At 38.3% G+C, this 23198-nt stretch overlaps 2 protein-coding genes across 5 annotated transcripts in view; one reads left to right on the forward strand and one right to left on the reverse strand.

The window, feature by feature from the left end:
• The window catches only part of Nuak (Nuak family kinase 1), a 39471-nt gene extending 22708 nt beyond the window's left edge, over positions 1-16763 (forward strand). Inside the window, exons 11-28 of one of the 3 annotated variants that reach the window (XM_076114236.1) lie at positions 426-552; positions 818-905; positions 1103-1327; positions 1624-1753; positions 2346-2435; positions 2684-2796; positions 3571-3683; positions 4206-4306; positions 4891-5035; positions 5287-5412; positions 5918-6118; positions 6601-6772; positions 7123-7217; positions 8131-8157; positions 8796-8837; positions 9135-9211; positions 11403-14880; positions 15335-16763. In XM_076114236.1, coding sequence (XP_075970351.1) covers positions 426-552; positions 818-905; positions 1103-1327; positions 1624-1753; positions 2346-2435; positions 2684-2796; positions 3571-3683; positions 4206-4306; positions 4891-5035; positions 5287-5412; positions 5918-6118; positions 6601-6772; positions 7123-7217; positions 8131-8157; positions 8796-8837; positions 9135-9211; positions 11403-14880; positions 15335-15395 — 5411 coding nt within the window. In that variant the 3' untranslated portion in view covers positions 15396-16763. The remainder of the gene's footprint in view (positions 1-425; positions 553-817; positions 906-1102; positions 1328-1623; positions 1754-2345; positions 2436-2683; positions 2797-3570; positions 3684-4205; positions 4307-4890; positions 5036-5286; positions 5413-5917; positions 6119-6600; positions 6773-7122; positions 7218-8130; positions 8158-8795; positions 8838-9134; positions 9212-11402; positions 14881-15334) is intronic. The other 2 variants (XM_076114237.1, XM_076114238.1) reach the window with 2 other exon arrangements.
• Positions 16764-16886: 123 nt separating this feature from the next.
• DppIII (dipeptidyl peptidase 3) lies at positions 16887-23076 on the reverse strand. 2 transcript variants are annotated; one of them, XM_076114241.1, is made up of 14 exons: positions 22932-23076; positions 22486-22610; positions 21816-21968; positions 20827-21054; positions 20210-20336; positions 19609-19897; positions 19142-19395; positions 18791-18933; positions 18455-18566; positions 18141-18273; positions 17818-17941; positions 17590-17737; positions 17314-17499; positions 16887-17137 (listed from the first exon to the last, which is right to left on the reverse strand). In XM_076114241.1, the coding sequence occupies exons 2-14, from the start codon at positions 22606-22608 to the stop codon at positions 16974-16976; spliced, it is 2184 nt and encodes a 727-aa protein (XP_075970356.1). In that variant the 5' UTR covers positions 22609-22610; positions 22932-23076; the 3' UTR covers positions 16887-16973. The 2 variants fall into 2 exon arrangements, with proteins under 2 accessions (XP_075970356.1, XP_075970355.1); XM_076114240.1 differs by lacking the exon at positions 22932-23076 and adding an exon at positions 22721-22899.
• Positions 23077-23198: the final 122 nt, after the last annotated feature.

The following is a 23198-nucleotide window of genomic DNA, read 5'->3' on the forward strand; positions in this document are numbered from 1 at the left end:
TATAGTACGGCCGCTGAGGTATTACCGATTTGACAGATTATTCTTTAAATTAATCGATATAACCTTGCACGAGCGAAACATTTGCCGAATGATTTAGAATACCTCTTTAATATAAAACTTTGTCAAAATATCAGAATTAAGTAATTTTCCAATAAACACTGTTTCAAAACTTAAAATAGTTTGTAAATAATATGAAAACATTTATTTTTTTACTGGTTCAGTCACTTCACTAGTATTGTCAATTTGCCATGTGTCAAATCGGTAATAACTCAGCGGCCGTACTATAGTATATTGTAAGGTTCGTACCAAGTGACGTTCATTGATCTCTGCCTACCCATATGAAAAAAGGTGTGGCATTATATGTGCGTAGTATTTTATGATATGCCTTTATCTATTCTATTATTTAACTTCCCATTTTTTTGCAGAGGGTGGCGAGGATGCTATAAAGCCGTCTCCGACACGCACGATCGTGTCTGCTAGCGACAACAAGCGCAAGTTAGAGATTGCCATGTCGCCCAGCGGCGTACAGAGGAAGAAAGAGAGGGTTGCAAGGTAAGCCACACATAGTCTACAATAACTGCCTATACCTGAACAAAATATCTACTCTCTTATCTCTTTATTATAAAACTTCCTAATTAGGAACAGATCGATGTTATCTGAACCATAAATAGAACAAGTGATGGTCAACCGGATCTTAATAAACCGCTATAAGCTGTATTCTAGATTTTGTTGATTATCGTGTCTTAGAAGTAACAGCGGTGTTAGTCAACATTAAGATAATGTTAATATTTATTTTTAATCTTTATGTTTGTTCCAGTTGCGCAAGCATAGCTCCACAGACGCCGGTGCCGGAGGAGGGCGCGCCTGAACTGCCCACTTCCGAGCCTCCCCTCACACCAGAGGAGGTAAAACATGATTACTACATAGTCAGCGCATTTTAGATGAACCTTTTATGAGTACGAGTTGAATAATTTTTAGTTAACCCAGTCAATTATCCAATTATAGGTCAAGGCAACAGCTACTCAACATCTAAAAAAACCTCCTTCTCAATATCTACAGCCAATTTTCATCGTGTAATTTAATTAAACACGTTTGTTTTCAGACAATCCAGCCTAACTTAAAATCGTCAGCCACGATCACAATTCAACCGGCCCCAATTGAGCTCGCTAAGGACTTGACTAAGGAGATCGTTAAGGAGCCGGTGGCGCCGCCCAAGGAGGAAGAAGTTGTAGAGAAGCCGGCCAAGCCGCGCGTTGTTATTAAGAAGAAGGCCTCACCCACTAAGACGTTGGAGGAAAAACCTGTTGACAAACCAGAGGAGCCTAAGGTAAGAACACTTTTTACTACCAGTAACGAATGTAATAGATAAAGCAGTATTATCTATGAGAATATGTATTCAGTTAAAACTCCATAACGCCGCAGTGGTAGAAGTGCGAGTATACTCATAAACTAAGTCAATGATCTTATCGTAAAATCTTATACTAAGTTTTAAAAAGTACCAATATTTTGCGTGCTAGTTTTTGAACATAATGATTGAATACATTTAAATCAGTGTTATTTCCATAATTAGCTAATGTCAGCTTTTCTGACCACAATATAAATACATTTTTTAATCCCTTATAGGCACAAGAGGAAGCCAAGACAAACGCGGTCTCGGCCGCCGCAGACAAGCTAACATCGCTGTCCATAGCACAACCCGCCGCGCCCGCCGCACAGCCACCCGCGCCCAAACCTAAGAAGTTGTCTATACCAGGTAATCAAATCAAATCATTTATTCATATAGGTCAAATGCTGACACTTATGATAGTCAATGATACAAAGAGTGAATTTACTGCCAGTTCGGATGGTATGGCCAATGAGAAGAGCTGGCAAGAAACTCTTGGCCACTCTTTTTAATCGCCAAATGGTTTTAACAATATAATTATGTCTGGTATAAATCATTGATTATGTAAGTAGCTGCTACCAACACCACCGAAAACACTTTGATCATAAGATAAATTAAATTAAATCAATATACCTAATATTAAGGTGCTAGTAAGCACGATAACAAGTGTATTGGAAGCATGATGGGAGCATCTGCTTGTTATATCTATAAATACACTGAGTGTTTTAATATTCACTTTATTCAGTGGTATGTACCAGCCTGCTGTATAAGAGTTTCAGTGTCTTTTTACTATTTTCTGTTTGACTTGGTTGTATTCGAAAAATGTTTAGCAACCCTGAGTTTGACATCGCAAAATGACCATGACCTGAGAAAATACTTGGTCGAATAAAACTCATCTCAATATCAGTTTATGTCGTCTTCAGGATTATATTTATCATTCTTCTTGTTATTGTGTTACCAGGAGGCAATGTGGGTAACTTCAAAGATCAATTCGAGAGAAGAGTGTCTCTCACCTCCGCACCGGAGATTAAACGCAACATTACTAAACCAGGTATGTATTAAACATCACAATTTAATATTACTGTTACCAATAAAACGATTGTAAAATATTGTATAATATGAACTTGTATTACGTATACCCGCGTGTACGAACACGTACGCACATGCATTCATGAAATCGTTATGATACACTTTTAAAGCGTAGACTTTCATGTAATGAGATATTGTTTTGGCCAATAGTAAAATAATAATAATAAACCTTGTGTACAATTTTATTAACAAAATGTATTTTATTCGCAGTTGTATCAAAGATCGCCAAACCTAAAGCTCAAAGTGAAGACCGTGAACTATCACTCAAGTCTCCAGACAATGGCACTGTCAGACTGCAACAAATTGGCATTGAGCCTTCACAGGTAACATACTACTAATATTATAAATGCGTAAGTTTGTGACGATGGATGGATGTATAGTATTGTTTTTATTCTTTCACGAAAAAAACGACTGGATGGGTTGGACTGGACGGGAAACTTGGTTCACTGATTGCTTATAACCTTGATTAACACATATGATACTTTTATCGCAGGATTCTATTGCACGCGGGCTAAGTCGCGGGCAATAATATAAACTCTTTAGTTAAAAGAGTATAATATAATACTCTTTTATTATAATACTCTTAGCAACTAGTAATAATATAATACTCTTACATGAAAAAAGTATGTTACTATCAGTATATAGTTAAAGGAATATCATACAATTTAATTACTCATCAAAAGATATGTAACTGTATCATGTATTGAACAATTTATACCTACGCCTATTTCATATCGTCAGCTAGTTTACGTAGGTGGCTGTAGAAGACGCCAAACGATTGAATACTTGTGTAATTACAATCTTGTATTTCACTTCTAACACGTACTTCAGTGTATCACATCGGGACCTCACTATTTCTATAATATTGTGATAAGAACCATCACAGTATGTGTAAATTACTTTAATTATACGATAATAGTTTAACCCTTGGACCGCCACGGTCGGCTATACTCGACAAATCAGAACGTGCTCAGAACAAAAATATAGCGTCGTGAGCACTTTTTGATTTGTCGAGTATAGCCGACCGTGGCGGTCAAAGGGTTAAGGAAAATAAGTGAAACGAAAGTGTTGTTTTAAAATGTTAATTGTTTTGTCAGACTCCAAGTGAGCCGGAGCCGAGCATGCGCGGCGGCGTGAAGAAGACTGAGAGCGAGCCGTCACACAGTTCAACGTCTGCCGACCCCTCCGTGTTACTACAGGACGCTAGAAGGTACGTACTCATATTAAGTTGCTTCTAATATAAAAAATTATTTTATATTTTACATTAATTCATATCACCTGAAATACTATATTGACGGACATTGTTTGTATTTAATTCAAAATACGCTCATTAGAATGGTATAGAAAATTATAAGAGTGGAGCGATAATTTACTCCTTACAAGTTGAAATGGTCGCTCCCATTTATTAGAATTCAGTTATGTGAATTATTATTAAACTGACATAGAATAGTGCTTTCATTGGTTAAGAGTAGGCGTATATGATTCAAGGGTTGACAAAACTAAGTATGACGATGTCGACTAACTGCGCCTACCAAAATATGTGTAATAGTTTCGCAAATATGCTGAATTTTCACATGCTAACGTTACATTTCTGTGTAATCCTTACATAAGGAACATATAAGACACGCGTGACGATGACGAATACTGTTTTCTTGCACACTCTGATTAATGTATCGCCTTGTGGATGCCAACTATTTATTTTAACATGACTAATTTTGTCGTTAATTCGTAGGAGTCTACAGAACTCTATGGCGAAGCTTGTCGAAGAGAAAGCCGGCGAGGAGAGTCGCAGGCGCGCCGCTAGAGACATCATCTCATCTGCCATTCGTACAGGTAATAAAAAACAAATAAAATATTTAAAACATCAGTCACGTTGTATGACAGATTCCTTCTAATTTTAGATAGTGTGAATGTGCGAATTTATAAATAGCCAAGGATAGTATATTTAGCAATCAAAACTATTCTTGTAATCTTCATTTTGGTAAGGTATGAGGAAAGAATACATTTGTGTAAATATCGTTGTAACGTGTGACTAGGTGTGTCAATATTTGTCCCAGTTGTGTGTACTGATTCAATGTGTATCGAGTACAAAGGTTTGTGTTTAGTGGCAAGTTTACATTCGACGTGTTAGTGCTGTATTTTTTATTGAGTGTGAATAAGTGAGTTTTTTAGAGATTATGGATATTTTTGCAAGTTCAGGTTCTGTAGATTTACGTTGCATTTTTAAGTAACGAAATTTCTTTGTTATTTTCTACACTATTGAATTACGTAATTATTGCGTTTCATATTTTATACATAGTCTATCTCATAAAATATTTGCGATGTTATATTTGAATCATCAAAGTTATAGAAGTCATCTGAGAAAGGCTTGAAACAAACTTACGGTACGTTTTTCCAATGTTATGTTTGTCTTTCAGGCAAGCCCCCGATGCCGTACAGCCGCTCGTCGTCGGCGGGCGTGACGTCGCTGGTGTCTCCGCCGGGCACGCCGCCCGCCGCGCCCGCGCCGCCCCGCGTCTTCCGCACCGAGGCGCACCACAAGGTCGAGGACCATCGGAACAGGTCAGTCACCATACACTAGTTACTGTTGTAGATACGAGTTCTGATGTAAAGAATTGACACCAATACTACGCCCTGTGTCTCGATTTGGAGTGTAGTATTAAACTCAGCTTACAGTTTGTTTTGGTCCTAATAACTGATACTCACTACGAGTCACTAAATTCAAGTCAATATTTCAAGTATTTTTAACACCGATTGGTTTTTTATATAACGTAGTCCAAACTCAAGATTACAAAATAATATCTTTTCTACAGGGGTGTATCAGTCGAGCGTATCATCCCCATCCAAGTGGCATCAGAAGAATCGCCGACATCACCGCCGCCGCTGCCGCAACAACCGCCACCAAAACCTGCGCCCAGAGTATCTACCACTCCAATCAGGTTAGTATATCGACTAAATTTTGTTCGTCTTGTCCTTCCTATCTCAGCAGTACATTACTCACTTACGCCGGTTTCACCCCAATTTAAACGCAAAGGTGTTTGGTTTAAATTATTATCACATAGTTGTTTGTTTGTCGTATGGTTAGTGGTCAACCTAGTGTCAAAGTTGTTCAAGCGGCCTGAGAGGCCTTTGACGTGGCTTAACGACTGTTATCTTAGTAGACAACAACCGGGACCGACTTTTAACGTGCCCTCCGAAGCACGGAGACGCCCAGTTCAAATACCACTATGCACTATGCTATGGAATGACCGCGCCAATTGTTGCTTAACCCACAGATCGTTTACCGACCGGTGAGCGCAACTGGCTATGGGTGTGTATGGACACATGAATCAGGCACTCTGCTAGACTCAGGCATCGAATTCGAGATCTTGTAATCGGTAGTCGCTCCTGTAACCGTCCAGGCTTTTAATGAAACATCAATAGCTTAAAAAATCGTTGTTGCAGACGGCTGGCGTCAACAGAATCTGGCACATCAGAAGCTTGCAGCAGTCCGGGCGAGCCCATCAAGAAGTCAGCGCGGGAGTTCATCATCCCCATCGCGGTGGAGGGCAAGGGCTACGTGACGCCGCGCCAGCGCTCGCTGGAGCCCGAGCCCGCGCTGCCGCACCCCGCCCGCCACCGCGCCGGGAAACCACGACGCATCAGGTACTATTTAACTTTATGATTGATTTATTCTTTTGTGTAACCGTTTATCAGTAGGCATATTGTTTATGGTAACGGTTCGTATGAGACACTGTAATACACCGATATTCTAATATGCGCGTTTTAGAACTCCAAACAGGTATGGTTTTCATACGTCAATATACTTACCTATGTCTACTGAAAAGGTCTGATTTTGCAAAGCCAGATTGATCAAATGAAATCGTACAAAGACAATGTATCAAGTCGACAAAATATTGGAACTTTTTTTTTAATATTCTTTATTTGACAAAGGGGCTGGTTCAAACATGAACATGTAACCCCTATAATAATAATCATATAAACTATACAACTCATATAGTTACAATAGCGATAAGGCCGCCATTTGTACTATTATTTTAATTTTATTTAGTTTCTATTTTTATTCAAGTTGTTGCTATTCTTTTTTTTTCTTTATTATCTATACTAAATATCGTGATATTCCACAGCAGCCTGGTGAGCGGCGGCGAGTCGGAGGAGGAAGAAGACGCGCACATGCACCGCCTGCGGCCGTCGCGCGCCGCCCGCGCAGAGTCCGTCAGCTCCGGGGAGGACGACGAGGAGGACGAGGGCTTCCACCTGCTCACCGCTGAGAACCTCTTCTCCACGCTGCTGCACAGAGTATGTACCGCTACGAACATCTCCACTTTCAACCTTCATTCTCACTCATGCTCTTAAACTCTATTATTGATAATGTCATTGCCATTACGTCGCGAATGTGAAGTTAAAATAGAAAGCTTACGATTCTAAAGTAAATCATTTAACGTATATTGTAGTAAAATATCATGGTACGATTTAAAAAAAAAATTTACAAACTTTCCAATGTGGCACCATTTGACACAATTTCCTTGCTTTTGGCTTTATATGAAAGACATTGGATATGCAGCGTCCCATACAGAATTTTAAACAGTTGGTGCGACGTTTCTTCTTAAATGCTTTGTCCCCATTATCTAAATTAATCCAACTTGCAGGTGCGCGCACTAACACAGCGCCTCAACGGTGAAGAGGGCCCGGGCTTCGGACAACACTCGCTTTTCAACAATCTGCAGTCACCGTTCTTTAACAGGTAACATATGCGATACTATCACACGTATGGCTTCGAACTTTATACTAAGAGAATGATTCATTGATGAGAAATTTGAAAAAAGTACACTTGGTCCAATTACTAGTACATCGACATACGGATTTCTTTATTATCTACTTTTAAATTATAGACAAATGTGTCCATGTTTTTATATATAAAATGTTACGTAGGTTTATCCATATTTTTTTTCCAAATAAATTGACAAGCCATAACTATTGATAACGGTTTTCGATACCGATGAGTTGTTTCACATTGAGCGTATTTTAAGTCTTTTTCGTGTTCCCAACCTATTTTGAAACAGACGGCTAGATACAAGTAGATATTGCTAGATACAATGAAACTAATTAGTTTAGTATAATTAATTACAAGTATTACGTCGCAAGTATGTATTTGGTTGTATACGTAAGTAGTTCACGTATACGTAGTGCATAAGCGTATACGCTTATGTTATTACAAAAGTCATAATCAATAATACTTATTGTGAAAACACTCTCAGTCAACTTTGGCTTGTTAAACAACAAATATTTATTACTCAGTCATGTGTCATTCTCTTATGGATTTCTTTAGCTTAATAATGTTTTAATAAACATTTAACTTGTAAATCCCTTGTGTTACAGGGAACTGTTGAATAATTAGTATTAAATTGTTTTATAAATGTTACTAAATTAGTTCAGATTTCATGCTTTAATTTTCATGAATATTAACTGATTATTGCAAATTAATAAGTGAAAAAAAAAATAGAATTTGGCAGAAGGAGAAATAGTAATTTTACTTTTAAAATAAATGTTAACGTAACAATCATTGTGTATAACGCTGCCTTAAAACAATAATGATATCATTTCATGAATTTTACTATGATTTTCCGACTAAAATAATGTTAATTTTATGCATGCAGCCCCCACTTACCACGGAGAAATCTCTTGTAAGTATATCCAAGTAATTATGACATTCACATACATTACAATTACATACAAACACGCTCACAACAAAATGTACTATTCCAGTCGTCAAAATTGATCGTCGAAAGTTTGATCGAATATTTACAGATTTTGAGATAAATTAAAAAAACACCACAATCATTTATTTCCTATTTAAAGGTTGCTCTATAAAAAGAAAGGAACACCACAAGTGACACCTGTTATTGTCTGCTTATTATTAATCGTAATTTTTGTTTTGTATATTTACTTAGTTCATATTGATGTATCTATATTGCAACCTGTACTTAGTATGTGACAACTGGAATGGTTCTTTTAAAACACTAAACAGATTAAACCCATGAAACTAAATTTGTGTATAAATCAGCGGAAATAACTGCGAAACTGAATTTTATATCCATACCATTAAAATAAGAGTTTCGAGATTCCTAGTTACATAGTTTGTTTTTACAAATTGTCTGATATACACAGGGCTATATTTTATGAGCCAAGATTTAAAATATTCAACAAGATAAAAATGTTCTTTGTTTTTAGTTTTCTTCTCTTCGTTAAAACAATCTTGATTGATTTGTGATTATTTCCGCTGTTGATTCCATAACATTTTGTTTATTATGATTACACGCAGCACTCATAGATATGTGGAAAGTAAAAGAAGTGTATCTGAAACGTAAGTTCACAACATCCTCATGAATTCACATGTTTTATTACTTCTTGTCACACAAGTTTTATTAGAAGTTTCAGTCTAATGATTTCAAAGATTATAATTTTTTGTCTGATCTAATTGCTATATTTTAGAGACTAGATATTTCACTAGTATCATAGTACATTTTTTATACCTACACAGACTACTGACATATTTATACAATTAAAGTTATTGATTTTGTTAAGATTCTGAAACATAAAGACACAAATGAACGCTGCACTACATAATGACATAATTTATATGAATTGTTTGTATTTGTAGACGCGAAGGTTGGGGCTCACGCGACCTGCATGCAGACTTCGACTCGATGTTCAAGTCCCGACAAGCCATGCCGCGAGGTGAGTGCGCGCTTTGCACCCGCTTGCACCCGCCGCGGGGAAAACGTTGCCAATATTGTACACCGCAGTACAGCACCCGCACTCAGCCGCACTCGGCCGCCTGAGAATTGCACACACGCATACAAACACTCATTCTTTATACGATACAGTTCTTAAACGATCAATTTTACTATCACCAATAAATAGACAAAAGCACATCAACATTTATAATTAAATGAATAAATATTTTTATCAAATTTTATCAAATATATATATTTTATTAAATTACTCATAACACACTTGGAACACATTTCACTTTTAACTCAAATACTGTAAAATGAACGATGAAATATACTGTACGTCATAATACTATTCAAAATTGACACAAAATACATTTTTTAATGTTGTGATTGTTCGTAAAAGTTTTTGTAAATTACGTATTGTTTTTAAATTCACAGTAAGAATGAATCATAGAACGTAGCATGTAATGCCGCTCATACATTCCTCTTACGATCTGCCTCCTTTAAAGTCAATTAAGCCTTGGTTTGTAAATTCTTACGATCCTGGACCTAATTGAAATATAAAGGCGACAGTTTATACTAAATAACGTTTTAGATCACGTGAAGTAAACTTGCTAAACTTTGGTAATAACATGCAATCGAGTCGTCATCCACAGTCGGCAAGCTTGCTTCATGCTGGTATAAAAGGTTGTATTAGTAGTAAGAGGGTCGCGTCACAGTCGCACTGCAACTCGCAAGTAGTTAGCGTCGCTCAGCACGGGCTACACTCACCAGAACGCTAGCTTCCACTAAAACAAATAAATTAACTTTCAAACCATTCCATGAAGTGCCCCGAAATACGCCACCAAATGATAAAGTTTGAAACCATTGCTGCCAATATTAGCGACGTTTTCCACCGTCGATATCGTTTTCATTTAACATCAATGTCATGTATAATAGACTATCGACCAGCGAACTCAGCGGAATCCTAGTCTATTATATATCGTGTGTTTTTTCTTATATAGTACATTAACATTGTTTTAATTAATAAATTTTAACATTTTTTTGCATTGTAGTGTATATTGTATTCAAATTGCATTCTTTGTGCAGGTGTTGAATTTCTCCTACCCGCTAACACTAGCAGGAAAATGTTGCGTTGCTCTCGATTATCATAAATTCAGTTGTTTATATTATTATATAGTAGTATTGCATGAATGTACAGACATGACATTTCACATGTCGCATCTCCTGTGGCAATGCAGTACTGTTTTATATAAAGTAGTATTATTACATTTTTATTTGAAGTTTTACTATGAACAATTTTCAGTGTAAAGTAATGATATTTGAGCAGTACATAACGACCGACTGACAGTTAATGATTTGTTTTGAAAGTGAGCCATGGCCTAGAGTGCCTAGAGTATATGTGTAGATAGTGGATGTGGTAGCACTGGATGTGTCGCGTGGGAGGCAGTAGAGTCATGTCACGGGTCATACGCTATCACACGCGGAGCGCCGTCACAACTTATCTGCAGCCACAAGGAGGTAGAGGGTAGAGGTTCACTCGGCGCCATGAAGCGGTAGTGAGCTTGTGTTGGTGTGGTTGCAGTTGGGTTGCGCGTTACACTGCATGCTCCGACCAAATCTTCACTTCACAGCGGCACCAGCGCCAACCACAAATCTGCCACAAACGCCACACAAGAATAGGTACTAAACTATATTTATTTCTTCATTTATGTGTTTTTGTGTTCCGCACCGTGCGCCGCGGCTGTTTACCAGATAGAGATGCCTCTACTATGTGAAATATATCGCTGAAGCCATAATTTTAGTACGCATTTGAACGATTTATTACTATCCCTCCAGAAGCAACATTTTAATGCATTCTTTTTGTGATTTGTTTTCGCATATCTAAAGCTTTAACGTTTGGTCTAATTCGACTAGTCCGTATTTAGTATCCGTAGATATGTATTAACTTTTAACCGATCGCATCGATGTTTGCATCCAGCTCGGACTCGTCGCGTAGCTCGCGAGAGTCCATTATTTTACTTAAATTCTTTGAATATCGAGATCGATCGACCGAGGGTCCGCTCGCGGCTCCCCGTCGATCTAGGCCGACGAGCGAGACGCGAACTCAGATTCAATCTCGGCACTGTAAATACTCCATCCCAGCGAGCGTTCTGCATGATCGAAACGTGTGTTTTTCGATTAAATTTCAGGTAGTAGTAAGAAATCCGGTAAGCACCGAACCGGCACCCAACAAAGCTCGGAAAATAACGAAAGCGGACTCGACCTCTCGGACTTGGACCTTAGCTCGATAGAGTTCTCGGAGCGCGAGATGCGCGCGCTGTCCGGCCTCACGCCCGCGCTGTCCCGGCGCCTCCAGCGCCAGCTGCTCGCGCACCTGCCGCCCGCCGCCGCGCGCTCGCTGCGCCGCACGCTGTCGCTGCACGCGCCCGGCGCCGCGCCCGCGCCGCGCGCCGCGCGCTCGCTGTCCGCCGACCACCCGCCCGACGCGCCCGCGCCCGGCCCCGCGCCCGACCCCGCGCCCGACGCGCCGCACTACTCCACGCTGCCGCGCCTGCGCCGCCGCTCCGAGTCGCGCGAGACGACCCCGCCGGCGACCTCCGCGGCGGAAGCGGACAGCGCGTCGCCGGCGAGGGAGTCGCCGGGCCCGCGGGGCGGCGGGCGCGGCGCCGAGCGGCCGCTGCTCAGTAAATACCTGACGCCGGAGCGCGCGCTCTCGCTGGACGAGTCGTGCGGCTCGGACGGCGGCGGCCCGGGCTCGGAGGCGGGCGGGGCGGCGGCCGCGGGCTCGCTGCGGCGTCACTCGCTGCGCGCCTCGACGGCGGAGCAACCGCGTCGCCGCGTGTCCCGGTTTCTCCGCTCCGACTTTTTCGACGCTCCGCCGGACGAGAATCTCTACGAGCGACAGAGAAAGGAGAGGGAGATGGAGACTCAGAAGATCTTGCGCGAGATCAGGGAGAAAAGGAATAAGTCGCAGGAGGCGGCCGCCGCTCGGAGCCCCACGGACATCGTGGACGCTCCGCCCGCGTACCGAGACGACGCCGCCGCTCCTAAGAAGTCTCTCTCCCCCATAGGGCTCTTGGGCAAAGAACGCAGTAGGTCTAACACGCCGTTCTTCCCGATCTTGGACAATATCAAAGAGACCACGGTTGATACGTCTCTGACGGCGTCGGCCACGAGACGCTATGCCGATTTGGAAAATTCGAGACAGAAATCCATTTTCGACGAGAACCTTAAAGAGTCCAGGTTGATTAGGCCCAAGAGCTATCCGGTGAAGACCTTGGATTCCATAGACGAGCCGAGTGAAAGTGTGCTGCCAGAATCTTCGTTAACTGCCGATGTGGAGAGCAAAGAAAGGTCCTTGCCGAGGGAGTCCAAACTTTTGAGACCCAAAAGTTACCCCACGAGTAGTCCATCGCCAGAAAAAGTTTACATAAATCGCACTGTTAAGAAAGAGGACACTAAAAGTATATCACCGAAAGAAGAAATTAGTAATACCGATAGTAATAATGACGTAGAAGTAAGTTTCAGTATTACCCTGCCTAAAAAACCGAAGCCCGAGGGGCTAACTAAATCCGAATCACTTAAGAATAGTACAACACTCGAACAAAATACTGACTCAAAATCGGAAACTGAAAGAAAATCAAGTGAGGGTAGTCTGTTTTTGAAAAAGTATCAAGTAATAAAAACTAAAGATAATGATGTGTCTGAAACGACAGAAGTGAGAACAGAAAAGAACACAACCGTTCCGAATGGCGTGTCGCATGAAGATAATGTCAAAGTATCAAACGGAGACGCTAAAAGCAAACTCATCAACCAATCTACAAAGAAAGATGAGGTGAATTCGAAAACCAGTGAAACTGACGGTGAGAAAAAAGGAACGGTAAAGAAAAAGATTATCAGGAAAGTTTCGTCGAAATCTAAGACTGATTTAGGAAGCAGCCTAGACACGAACGACACTAAAACTTCCACTGAAAAGAAAAAAGTCACAAAGAAAGTGAAGGACAAGACTGCCGATGACGATGGCACGAAAGCAACAACAGTCACAAAAAAGAAATCTATGCTGCAATCTATAGGACAGAAATTAGAGAAATTTGCCTCAAATAAATCGAGTTCTCCTGAAAAGAGCACTGATAGCAGTGCAGCAAGTGCTACAAAGAAAAGTAGCACCAAATTAAATAGAATGCAGCGAGAACAATCAGTTCCTGTGAATGTAGAGCCCACGACAGAGTCGAATCTAATCAAACGAGCTGTCACACTGACAGATGTGGCTGCGTTAGAGAACCAGACACCGCAACAAAGTAAAACTACCGTCTCTAAAGTATTAGGTCTCTTTAAAAAGTTTGAACCCAAGGAACGGTCTAAACCCATTGTAGAGAAATCTTTAAATGAAAAATTAGATGACCATACGGAGAACACTTCCAAAATAGAATCTACTGCTGAATTTACATTAGATCTCGATAAAGACAAACCTCGCAGACCTACTTCGTTACTGTTGAATGGGCTTGGGCGTAAAACTAAGTACGATAGAACTTCTAGCGATAGTGTTTCAGCAGTGTCTGCGGATAATGACGAACAGTCTGTGTCTAAGAAAGATAACGAATCCAAGAGCATAAGAAACAGTTTGAAGTTAGATTTCTCTAGATTGCCAAGAGTTAATAAAAAAATAGTTCCTACTAATCCTGTGATAGAACCTCAAATTATGAATGTTTCCTCTGTTGACACTGAGACTGAAAAGAAAGATATTCCTGAAAAAAATATCGCACTCTTAGATAGCAGCACAAATATCGAAAACGCCGATTCACAGAGTCGAAGTCGGTCTAGAAGTAGGTCCACTATATCAAACTCCGAATTGAAGTCTGACCTCAGTGCTGATGCTAGACTTGCGGATAAAAACCCTCTGTCCCCCTCAGACAACACTACTCTACATCTACGGAATCATGATTCTGTTACACCTGAAAAAGAAGATATAGTCGATAGAATACGAAGAAAAAGCTTTTACTCTAGATTTAACGAAAAGAAACAACGACGAAAGAGTAGTTTAGTAGGCCCTGGAGCGGCCGAGTACGACCCACTCGCTAGGATACACTCCCAACCGACAGAAACTAAGTACGACGTGTCGCCAACCTCGCCTCTCACTTACGACTTGTCGCCGATATCTCCAGGGCTCTCAGTATCGTCTGACCTCTCGCCGTCCACGGAACGCTATAGATCCCTTTTAACCGATCTGCCTGTTAACACTAGAAGTAATTTAAGATTTGAAAATTATGGACTGAATGATAAAATTGATACCTACCGATCTCTCGACCGCAACGATTTTAGAAAATATCCGGGAAGCAGGAGTTACTTAGATTATGAACAACCTACTTACGGTACTAGCAGGTACTCGAGAACTAAATCACTCCTAGAAAACTCTGAAGCGGCCGAAGATAACAATAGTCTAGGAAATTCTTTGAGAGATCCGCATAAATATAACAGAACTATATCCATGTATTCTCCTGGTAATTATGCTACGTACAGACCGAAAAGAACTACTCGTAACTCCGCTATTATATTGAAAGAAAGTGAAAAAGAACCGAGCCCCGAAAATATATTGGACAAAATAAGGCAAAGAAAGTTAACGATCAGCGTGACAAGGAAACCTGATCCTGAGAAGGAACCACTGCCAAGGTGTGTATACATTTGTATTTACATGTCACGTAAATAATTGATAACTTTCCCAAGTTGAAAGATAATACGTTTTATTCTGTGCACGCTTCACGCTTTCGAATAAAACTTTATAGCACTAATGCTTTAAAAAGTTTTGTATCCTATACATAAGCAAATGGAAAAGATTTGTGAAATATGTAAAATATTAGAATGCCTCCAAATGTAGATAGTTCTCTAATAATCACATTTAATGAGTCTACGACGTAAATTGCTCCTTGAGCACTTGTTACAGATTCACAACTGCTACCAACATCATTTTAACGTTCCGATTCATACAACCGTAGAATTAATAAATATTTTTGAACAGTAATATGCACTGAAATCATGATAGACACGTCACAGAGCAATACAAATGAACACAAGCGTCGAGCACGACGAGTAGTGGCAACACACATAATGTTGGTGTATGTTTCAGATCCAATATCCCATCTAAAGGCGAAGGCGACGGTGCAGAATGCTCTGAGAAAGTTGACTGAGAGGAATTATTGATTGCGCAAGATATAGTTTGATTTTGTGATTTATATAAGCATTTTTGACTATTATCTTTGTGAACTTATTGCAAGTACACTGTTAGGTGTAGAATCCGACGGAATTTGATGCTTTCACTGATTTTGTTATATTTCGTTTACAACGTCATTTGAGTCTATTTACAAGTGTTGATCTGATCGAGGCTGTATCGATACTCTTGCCAAACGTAGTATATACTCACGTGTTTTCTATAGATATCGTGTTAAAAGAATCTCATTACTGGCAGAAGTTTAAGACTGTCTTTAGTGGCAAATTTAGATAGAACATTTTGCAATGAATCTCTCACTGAACAACAAAATCACCTTATTGACATGCAAAATTAGTAACATTAGGTAGTTGAAACTTCAAAATTAATATTAATTACGAATAGAGAATAGGTAGTGTCACACACGGATTCATCTATGTTAACAGATATATATGAACTTATATTTAATTTTATGATCTTTGTTGGCTTTCCTCAAAGCGCGGTGACTGACCGCATCGTATTTTGATACAGCTTTTTACGCTGAAAAGATTTTGTTAATGAAATATACTATTGACTATTAAAGTGTAATAATATATTTTGCAGAGAGTGAACTTTTTGTTAAGTGTTTATTGTAAATTGATTCTTACGTGCCTTTGTAAAACATAAGTGACTGGATTTGATATGGTCCATTTTATTCAAAGATATAAAATGACACAATGTTTAGTGTGTGTTTGCACAAATACGTTTTACTCAACAAATATTAACTATAATTTTTCTTAGTTACTATCAATTTACATTTTTTTATGTGACCCTAAGTCAATTTAAGTTTAAATATTTATCATAATCATTATAGTATTGAATGCTAAGTCACGACGTAACAGTAATCGAATAGAATGGTGCTTAGACGATTTCATTAGGAATAACTATTTATAGACCGGACTTATAATAGAATCACACAAAACGTGTATAATGTTAGCCATAGAATTTTCAGTTTTAATTAGTAAGCTGCTACTGTTTTGTTTTACTCGACTAGTTATTGTATGTGAACGTGGTTACTTTAGCATTTGTTTGGTGACTTTACTTGGCTGTATGTGACAGAAAGTGGCTAGTTCGATTACAGTGGTGTTAAAAGCAATAATTTACGCAAATCCGTTCATCTTTGTAATTTCGAATCTATTTATTAATTTTTATTAGAATTGAAAATTATTTATTGGTGTGTGGTGATTTTTAATATTTCTCCTGTTAGTCATAGTTATTGAGATGACACTACAGCTGTGATTGTTACGATTAATATTAAAATTACTATCACACACGTTTTGTATTGAATGTGAATAAATTATATAGTTGAAAACACATTGGTTTTATTTGTTTAAGACCTTATTTTAATGCCATCTACTTTTGAGAACTAACAAATTTTATTCTCAATTAAAATAAAATTATAATGTGGAATAAGGATAAAATAAGACACAAAAAGTATACACTTGAAAGTATATTGACGTTGTATTACGTAACATTAGTAAGAAGTAGTACGGTATATAAAAGTACTGAATAAGTAGAAACATTATGCGGCGGCAGTGATCGGCTTGAGTTCGCTGAAGTACTGGCTGTCGCGCTCGGCGAGTTGCTCCAGTATCTCATCGACGTCAGTGTTCGGGAACCGCTCCACCCACGAAGCGATCATACCGTCTGCGGTAGCCGGGTAACGCTTCAGCTCAATTTCATCACCTACGATAAAGATAACGATAATAAATATGAATTTCATATAACATAGAATAATTCTTGGATTTATAATTCGCGAAAAGTAGACTTGTTTAACTGAAACTAGATTATATGTATGTGATTTTAATAAAAAATACTGTCAATAGAAAACTTGGAGATACGAAAAGAAAACAAAGCAGTACCTTTGTTACTACTGGTCAAGATAGTGTTAGGCTGTACGAAGATGTTGCGCGGTTGCTTGTGCAACATGACGATGTCGCGCCAGCGTCCCCACGGCTCGTCCAGCCGACTGTACTTGTCGAACAACTGTTCGCCGGCCGTGAAGTCCGCTGTCGCCTTTATTGTCTGGAGCTTCACCAGGAAGTCACCTGAAAAGTTCATAATAATATTAATGTAGTCATAAGCGGCATTATTTTATTTGGAAAGACCATTTAGATAAAGATAAAATTTCGACATACCAATGATCTTCTTTCCTTGCGTAGCGAGTTTTTCCCTGTTCAGTGTGAGCAGTAAATTCTTGCCTGGTTCCGATTCAGTAATGGTGAGCATGCCATCTCCCTCTAGCTCCAGTAAACGCATCAGAACGAAACGAGCGCGAGCGTGGGCCTAAAACATGAATATTATTATAGTTTTTTTTAAATTAAAAGCTTATTGAGTTATTTTTGTGCATAAAAGTTATAGTATACCTGCAGCCAGGTCTTAGTGGAAGGTTGGTACATTTCGGTGGCTTTGGCAGCTCCGTTCCACAACAGACTGAGCCAGTTCACGTATGTCACGTCCTCAGCTTCCTTGCCTTCGTAGCCGAAGATTCTGCAAAGATAAGAGTTATGTCATTTTGTAATTTATTATCTTCCGACTTTACTGTTTCGACGGTTATGTACTAACGATACTATATTTAAATTGTTAATTAAAAAGTTCGGGAGGAGACCCTTGCCCTGCAGTGGGACAGATATGGGTTATTAAAAAAAAAAAAAATTAAAAAGTAACTACTATTACAAATGGTACTCACTTCAAAATTTCCGGTACTAGTGACAGATATAGACCAACGGCTTCAGCGCGGCACTCTTCGAAGGCAGATCCGAGGGTTGTGAACTTGCTGTCGTAAGTTTCTCCGGGAGTGTACCATGATTCGATCTCTTTGCCTGTAATACAAATTAAATGTTATTCGGTAAATATTTTCGTTCCCTTATTATTAATGCTTGCCAGGTTCTGCAATAGCTGCACGAACATATACGGGCGTATACGTATTGAAAAAATGCTAGGTGCGAAACCGTATTTTATTTCTCACGTAGTAAATTTGGTATAAATAAATTTGATTCTTACCGGTAAGAGGATTCTTAACGGCACTCTTGTCGAAGTTGAATGTACCGTCAGCATTTTCCATCAGCAGTTTACCGCTGCCGTGACCGAGCAGTTCGTGAAGGCCGACTTGCACCTGTTTAGAACAAAACCGGTTATCATTTATATGACGACATTATAATAATATGACGACAAACACTCAACTCAAAGAGAATATTATATACAAAGAACAGACAAGAATTACTGGAAGACTTTTAAGATTGAACATGTAATAGACATTTAGATCAAGTCTTATCAAAATAAGTAGAACTTTGACATACATTTCCTTACACTTTATACAAGCAGCCAGCAATGTCTTACCTCAAAAGCAGCGACCCTGTATTTCTCCAACAACTTCTTGTCGCTGTCAGAGAGGAATGGAATGACAGACTCCTTGTACGCGGCCGGGATCACGTTACCTAGAGACACGTTCTTGAAGCCTTCGTTTTGACGAATCTCATCATCTGAAAATGCAATAAAACCTATATAATAGACCTCGTAACAATCTTATTAAACTTTTCTATATCGCTTAAGCGTCTGCCACAGTTGTAAACGACTGCCATAGTTGGCACGGCAAGTTCAACAGCTCCATATTTGTACTATAGGTATATTTTTAATCATGCAAGCAAAGCAGGCTCTTGACAACAGCCTTCAATCTGCACTTATACTTACAGTTAGGAATGTTAATGCCAGCAGGGATGCCACTGCCAGAGAACGTGAGTACATCCAAGCTGGTGAAGTCAGGTCTCAAGAAGGTGTCCTTCTCAAGGTTCTTGCCCCACGGCAGCATCTGTATGAACCGCTCGGCGCCGTCGACAAGAGAGCCGAACTTCTTCGACATCTCCTTGTTGACCATGGCCACGAAACCTTCAAACTCGCCGCGCTGACCACTCGGGTCACGGTATGTTTCGATAAATCCTTGATATCTATAAACAAAACAAGTTGAAAGTAACTTGGCCAACAAAATGCTTGCAACATTCAGTACTACTTCTACTACAGGTCTGAGCAGGTAGAATTTTGACAGCTTTCTCTAAACATTTGCTGTCACTTTATCAATCAGACCAGTAATCAGACAACTATACTTAAGCTGTGAAACTGGCCTTAAATGTCTAGTACATTTTGTTAAATAAAACACTTACGTTTCAATAATAGGTCCCTTATCCTTAATCCAGTAGCGGCTACCTTCCTTATGCTCACTAAGATCTCCTTCTTTGAAACTATTAATGTAATGCAACAGCATATTCTTCTCGTTATCATTGGCTGCGTACTCCTTTGCCTTGGACAAGTTTTCGTTGACACGTTTGAGCAGAGGTGAGTAATCTCCACGTGTGACTCTGAAGTACGCTCCCTTGTATTTTTCAATGTCCATGGTTAGAGGTGGTTTGGGTGAAGACTCCACACTCGCCAAGTGGATTGTGTATAGAGGCACTATAGAAACAAATTATTGTTATTATAGAATCAATTTGTTTGTTTTTTAAGTGATTAAGGTGAATGATTTCTCAGCTAGCAGTAAGTAAACGGAACACCGAAATGGTATTAAATATCTTACCCTCGTTACGTATTCAATAGCGTCAAAACTCATACAAAAAAACGCTATTTAACAGATAAACTACCGCTAAATGTACTCAGAAACAGGGGGTTAGATAGTTAAATAATGTACGTTTTCGATATCAACATGATTTTGTTAAGTAATGATTTCCTGTGATTCGATTATTTCTTTAGTTATTAGCTTCTACTTACAGCCATCCTCGGCCGTAGTTTTGAACGTGCGGCAGATGTACGCCTCTATACGTTTCGTCTTCATCCAATCATTGACCAAGTTGGAATCCTCCTCAGTGCAGTTGCTTGAAAAATATGTTGTCACACCCTAAAAATACACCTATAATTTAGTTGTCAGCTAAGACGAGTTTCTAACTCAATATCATAGGAAAACCAATAATAAATAGGTAATTGGTACATAAAATATAATGATCATAAATAATCTGTAATGTAGCATACATAATGAGCTGATATAAAAATATATGTCCTGTGAGAGAAGGGAACCCCATTGGTGCAATAGCACAATCACCACCATTAAACTTGTAGTAAGTAATATATCAATTAGTAGACAGTTTCCATGAATACTTTAAAATACTTAGGTACGATGAAATGGTGTTTAGGCTTACTGATTTCCACTTACAATACTTCAAATATTGATAAGTGTATGAATGAAGGATATTGTTATGATTATACTGTTCACTTAAACTATATAATAATAGGTATACTTTGCAAGAGATACTATACATTTTATATAACTACTTACACATGCTTATCACAGCTAAGTATACAAAGAAAATACAACAATGAATTGTACAGACCTTATCAGCGAGACCGAGACTAGTGAGTCGCGGTGCAGTGCTATAAATATAATGCTGTGTTTGTTGCCACAGCTTCATCATGTGCTGAGTGTCATCTTCAAACGCTTTTGACGCTTTAACAATCAGCTCGAAAGAATCCATAGGAAGGTTTGGAATGAATTTAGTATCGCCAAATCCTTTGTAATTACCGCTATTAGCGAAAATACCGCCAGCATAGACCAAAAATGCCTGAAAACCACAAAACCAACTAAGTCTGTTGTCTATTTAATAGTAAAGATAAAATATTGTTTTAAAAGGATGTGGTAATGTTATCTAGTTGAGAACTAGGACAATTTTCGGGAATCGTTTAGGTGTGGTTGATTGTCTATTTTTACACAATTTCCATGTGCATTATTAGAAATGTTTAATTTAATATTTACAGAAGTACAGATAGAGAACTGCTCCTTGATTAGTGATAAAATAGAAAAGCAAACTAAAGTCTGTATCTTGGGTTTTGGCATTAAAAACCAAAACATCATAAAATTTTAACATAAACATGGGTGACCTGAGATCATTGTAGAATGTGAATGTCATGTTTATTCTTGTTTAAAGTATGACATTGGCAACTAAAATTCTGTGCCAAATAAAACTAAAATAAAATAATTTTAGAGTTCTAGTAAAGGTAGAATTTTAGAAAATATGAAGCGATTAAAAATGACAGATTTCAATTGTTATATTAAGGTATTATCCAGTATATAATCTGACTTTTAGACAATGTTCCAAGATTTTGGCAATTGGAAAATAGGGTATACATTTCTATATGCTAGTAGATTTATCTATATGGATAGGCAGAGACCAAATAACAATCTTAACAAATTTTCCTTGCCTCATTCACATCCATACATTTTATCATACAGGACGGCCAGTTATTGATTAACTTATTAATATGTGCAATAGGAATAAAAGAGAAAAATGTAAAACAGTAAAGTAAAACACAAATATTGAATTACCTGGAAGTCATCATTACTAATACCCTGTCTGTTGACAGCCTCTCTCAGAGACTGCAGTGATTCCCCCACAAAGATTCTGTGCAACAGTGAGAAAATCTTTGGGGACTCTGGACTTGTTTGAAGAAGGACTATAAGACCACCATTCCATGATGACTGTAAACAAAAATGCTTTGAGTAACTGTCACTAGGGCCATTATCTGCTACAGTACACATTCAAGGTAGTAAGTATGAAATATTTCTACAACCATTTATATAGAAGTGTGGTTTAAGTGCAGATTTCCTTATATATTAATTTGTTATAATGCCAACTAAGTTCAAAATTAAACGTGTATATTACTGTTAAAATGTATTTCCTCGAAGCCTTGAATAGCTTGTAGGAAATATCGCTAAACAAAATCACAACTTTGCGGTAGACTTTATCCCTACATGTGACTGATCAAATTACAGAACAGATAGGTTAGAAAACCGGAGAACCTTGCATTATTGCAGTTTCAGTAGCTGTTCAGTAGTTTCAGTACCTGATATTATTATTATTTTGTCATCTGTAAATAGGTATATCAAAGAATCCAATGTACTAAAAGTCTGCAACAGTCAGTTAATCAAAGAGATCAAATGCTTATAATAACATATTACAGCATTGCAATAAGAAAATATTAAAAAATGGACTAACCTGACTCAAATAATGTGCATAAAGTTTTTCATTATCAGTGAGTTTGTTAAATGCCTGTGAACTGTCCAGTTCAACAAATTTCTGGTTGTTTGGCAGCAAAAAGGTTGACTTGTCCTCAGCCATCGCTAAAAAGATAATAATTACCTGTTGCAAACACTTAATCTCCAATTACATTTAACCAAATATATATAGATAAAATAAAATATATGAGGTATATGTTCTAATAGTTACTGACCCTTAACTATATTTATAGTCGGTTGTGTGGTTTTAGGCCGCAGAGACGCTACCGATGTGCATAAGTGTTTACTAATAAGTGAATCAGCAATAATAGGGCGCCGGCATTTTATAAGGTTAATAGTCAGAGACCGCAACATTTGGAATTAGATAAACGAAAACTGAAAAAGACTATTATATATTTAATAAGTATTGATTGATAAGTTACTTACTGATATTTTGTTTATTTTTTAATAGAAAAACTCAAAAACCCTTCGGCAAAATTATCAATGAGATCAATGTTTCCTTCCTCAAATTCGGTTTATAAAGCTAGCTAGCTCAGCGTTGCGTTGACTTTTGTTTAGCTAAGTGTTAAATATTAAAAATTCCTGAATTGAGACAACGGTAAACTTTAGTAAATAGAAATAATGCAATATTATTTTTATATTATAGACATAATTTATCAGTAAATGTTAACATTCATGTTTCACTATTTACGT

The sequence above is a fragment of the Anticarsia gemmatalis genome, chromosome 5 (assembly GCF_050436995.1).
Source record: "Anticarsia gemmatalis isolate Benzon Research Colony breed Stoneville strain chromosome 5, ilAntGemm2 primary, whole genome shotgun sequence".
Classification (NCBI taxonomy): Eukaryota; Metazoa; Arthropoda; class Insecta; order Lepidoptera; family Erebidae; genus Anticarsia; species Anticarsia gemmatalis.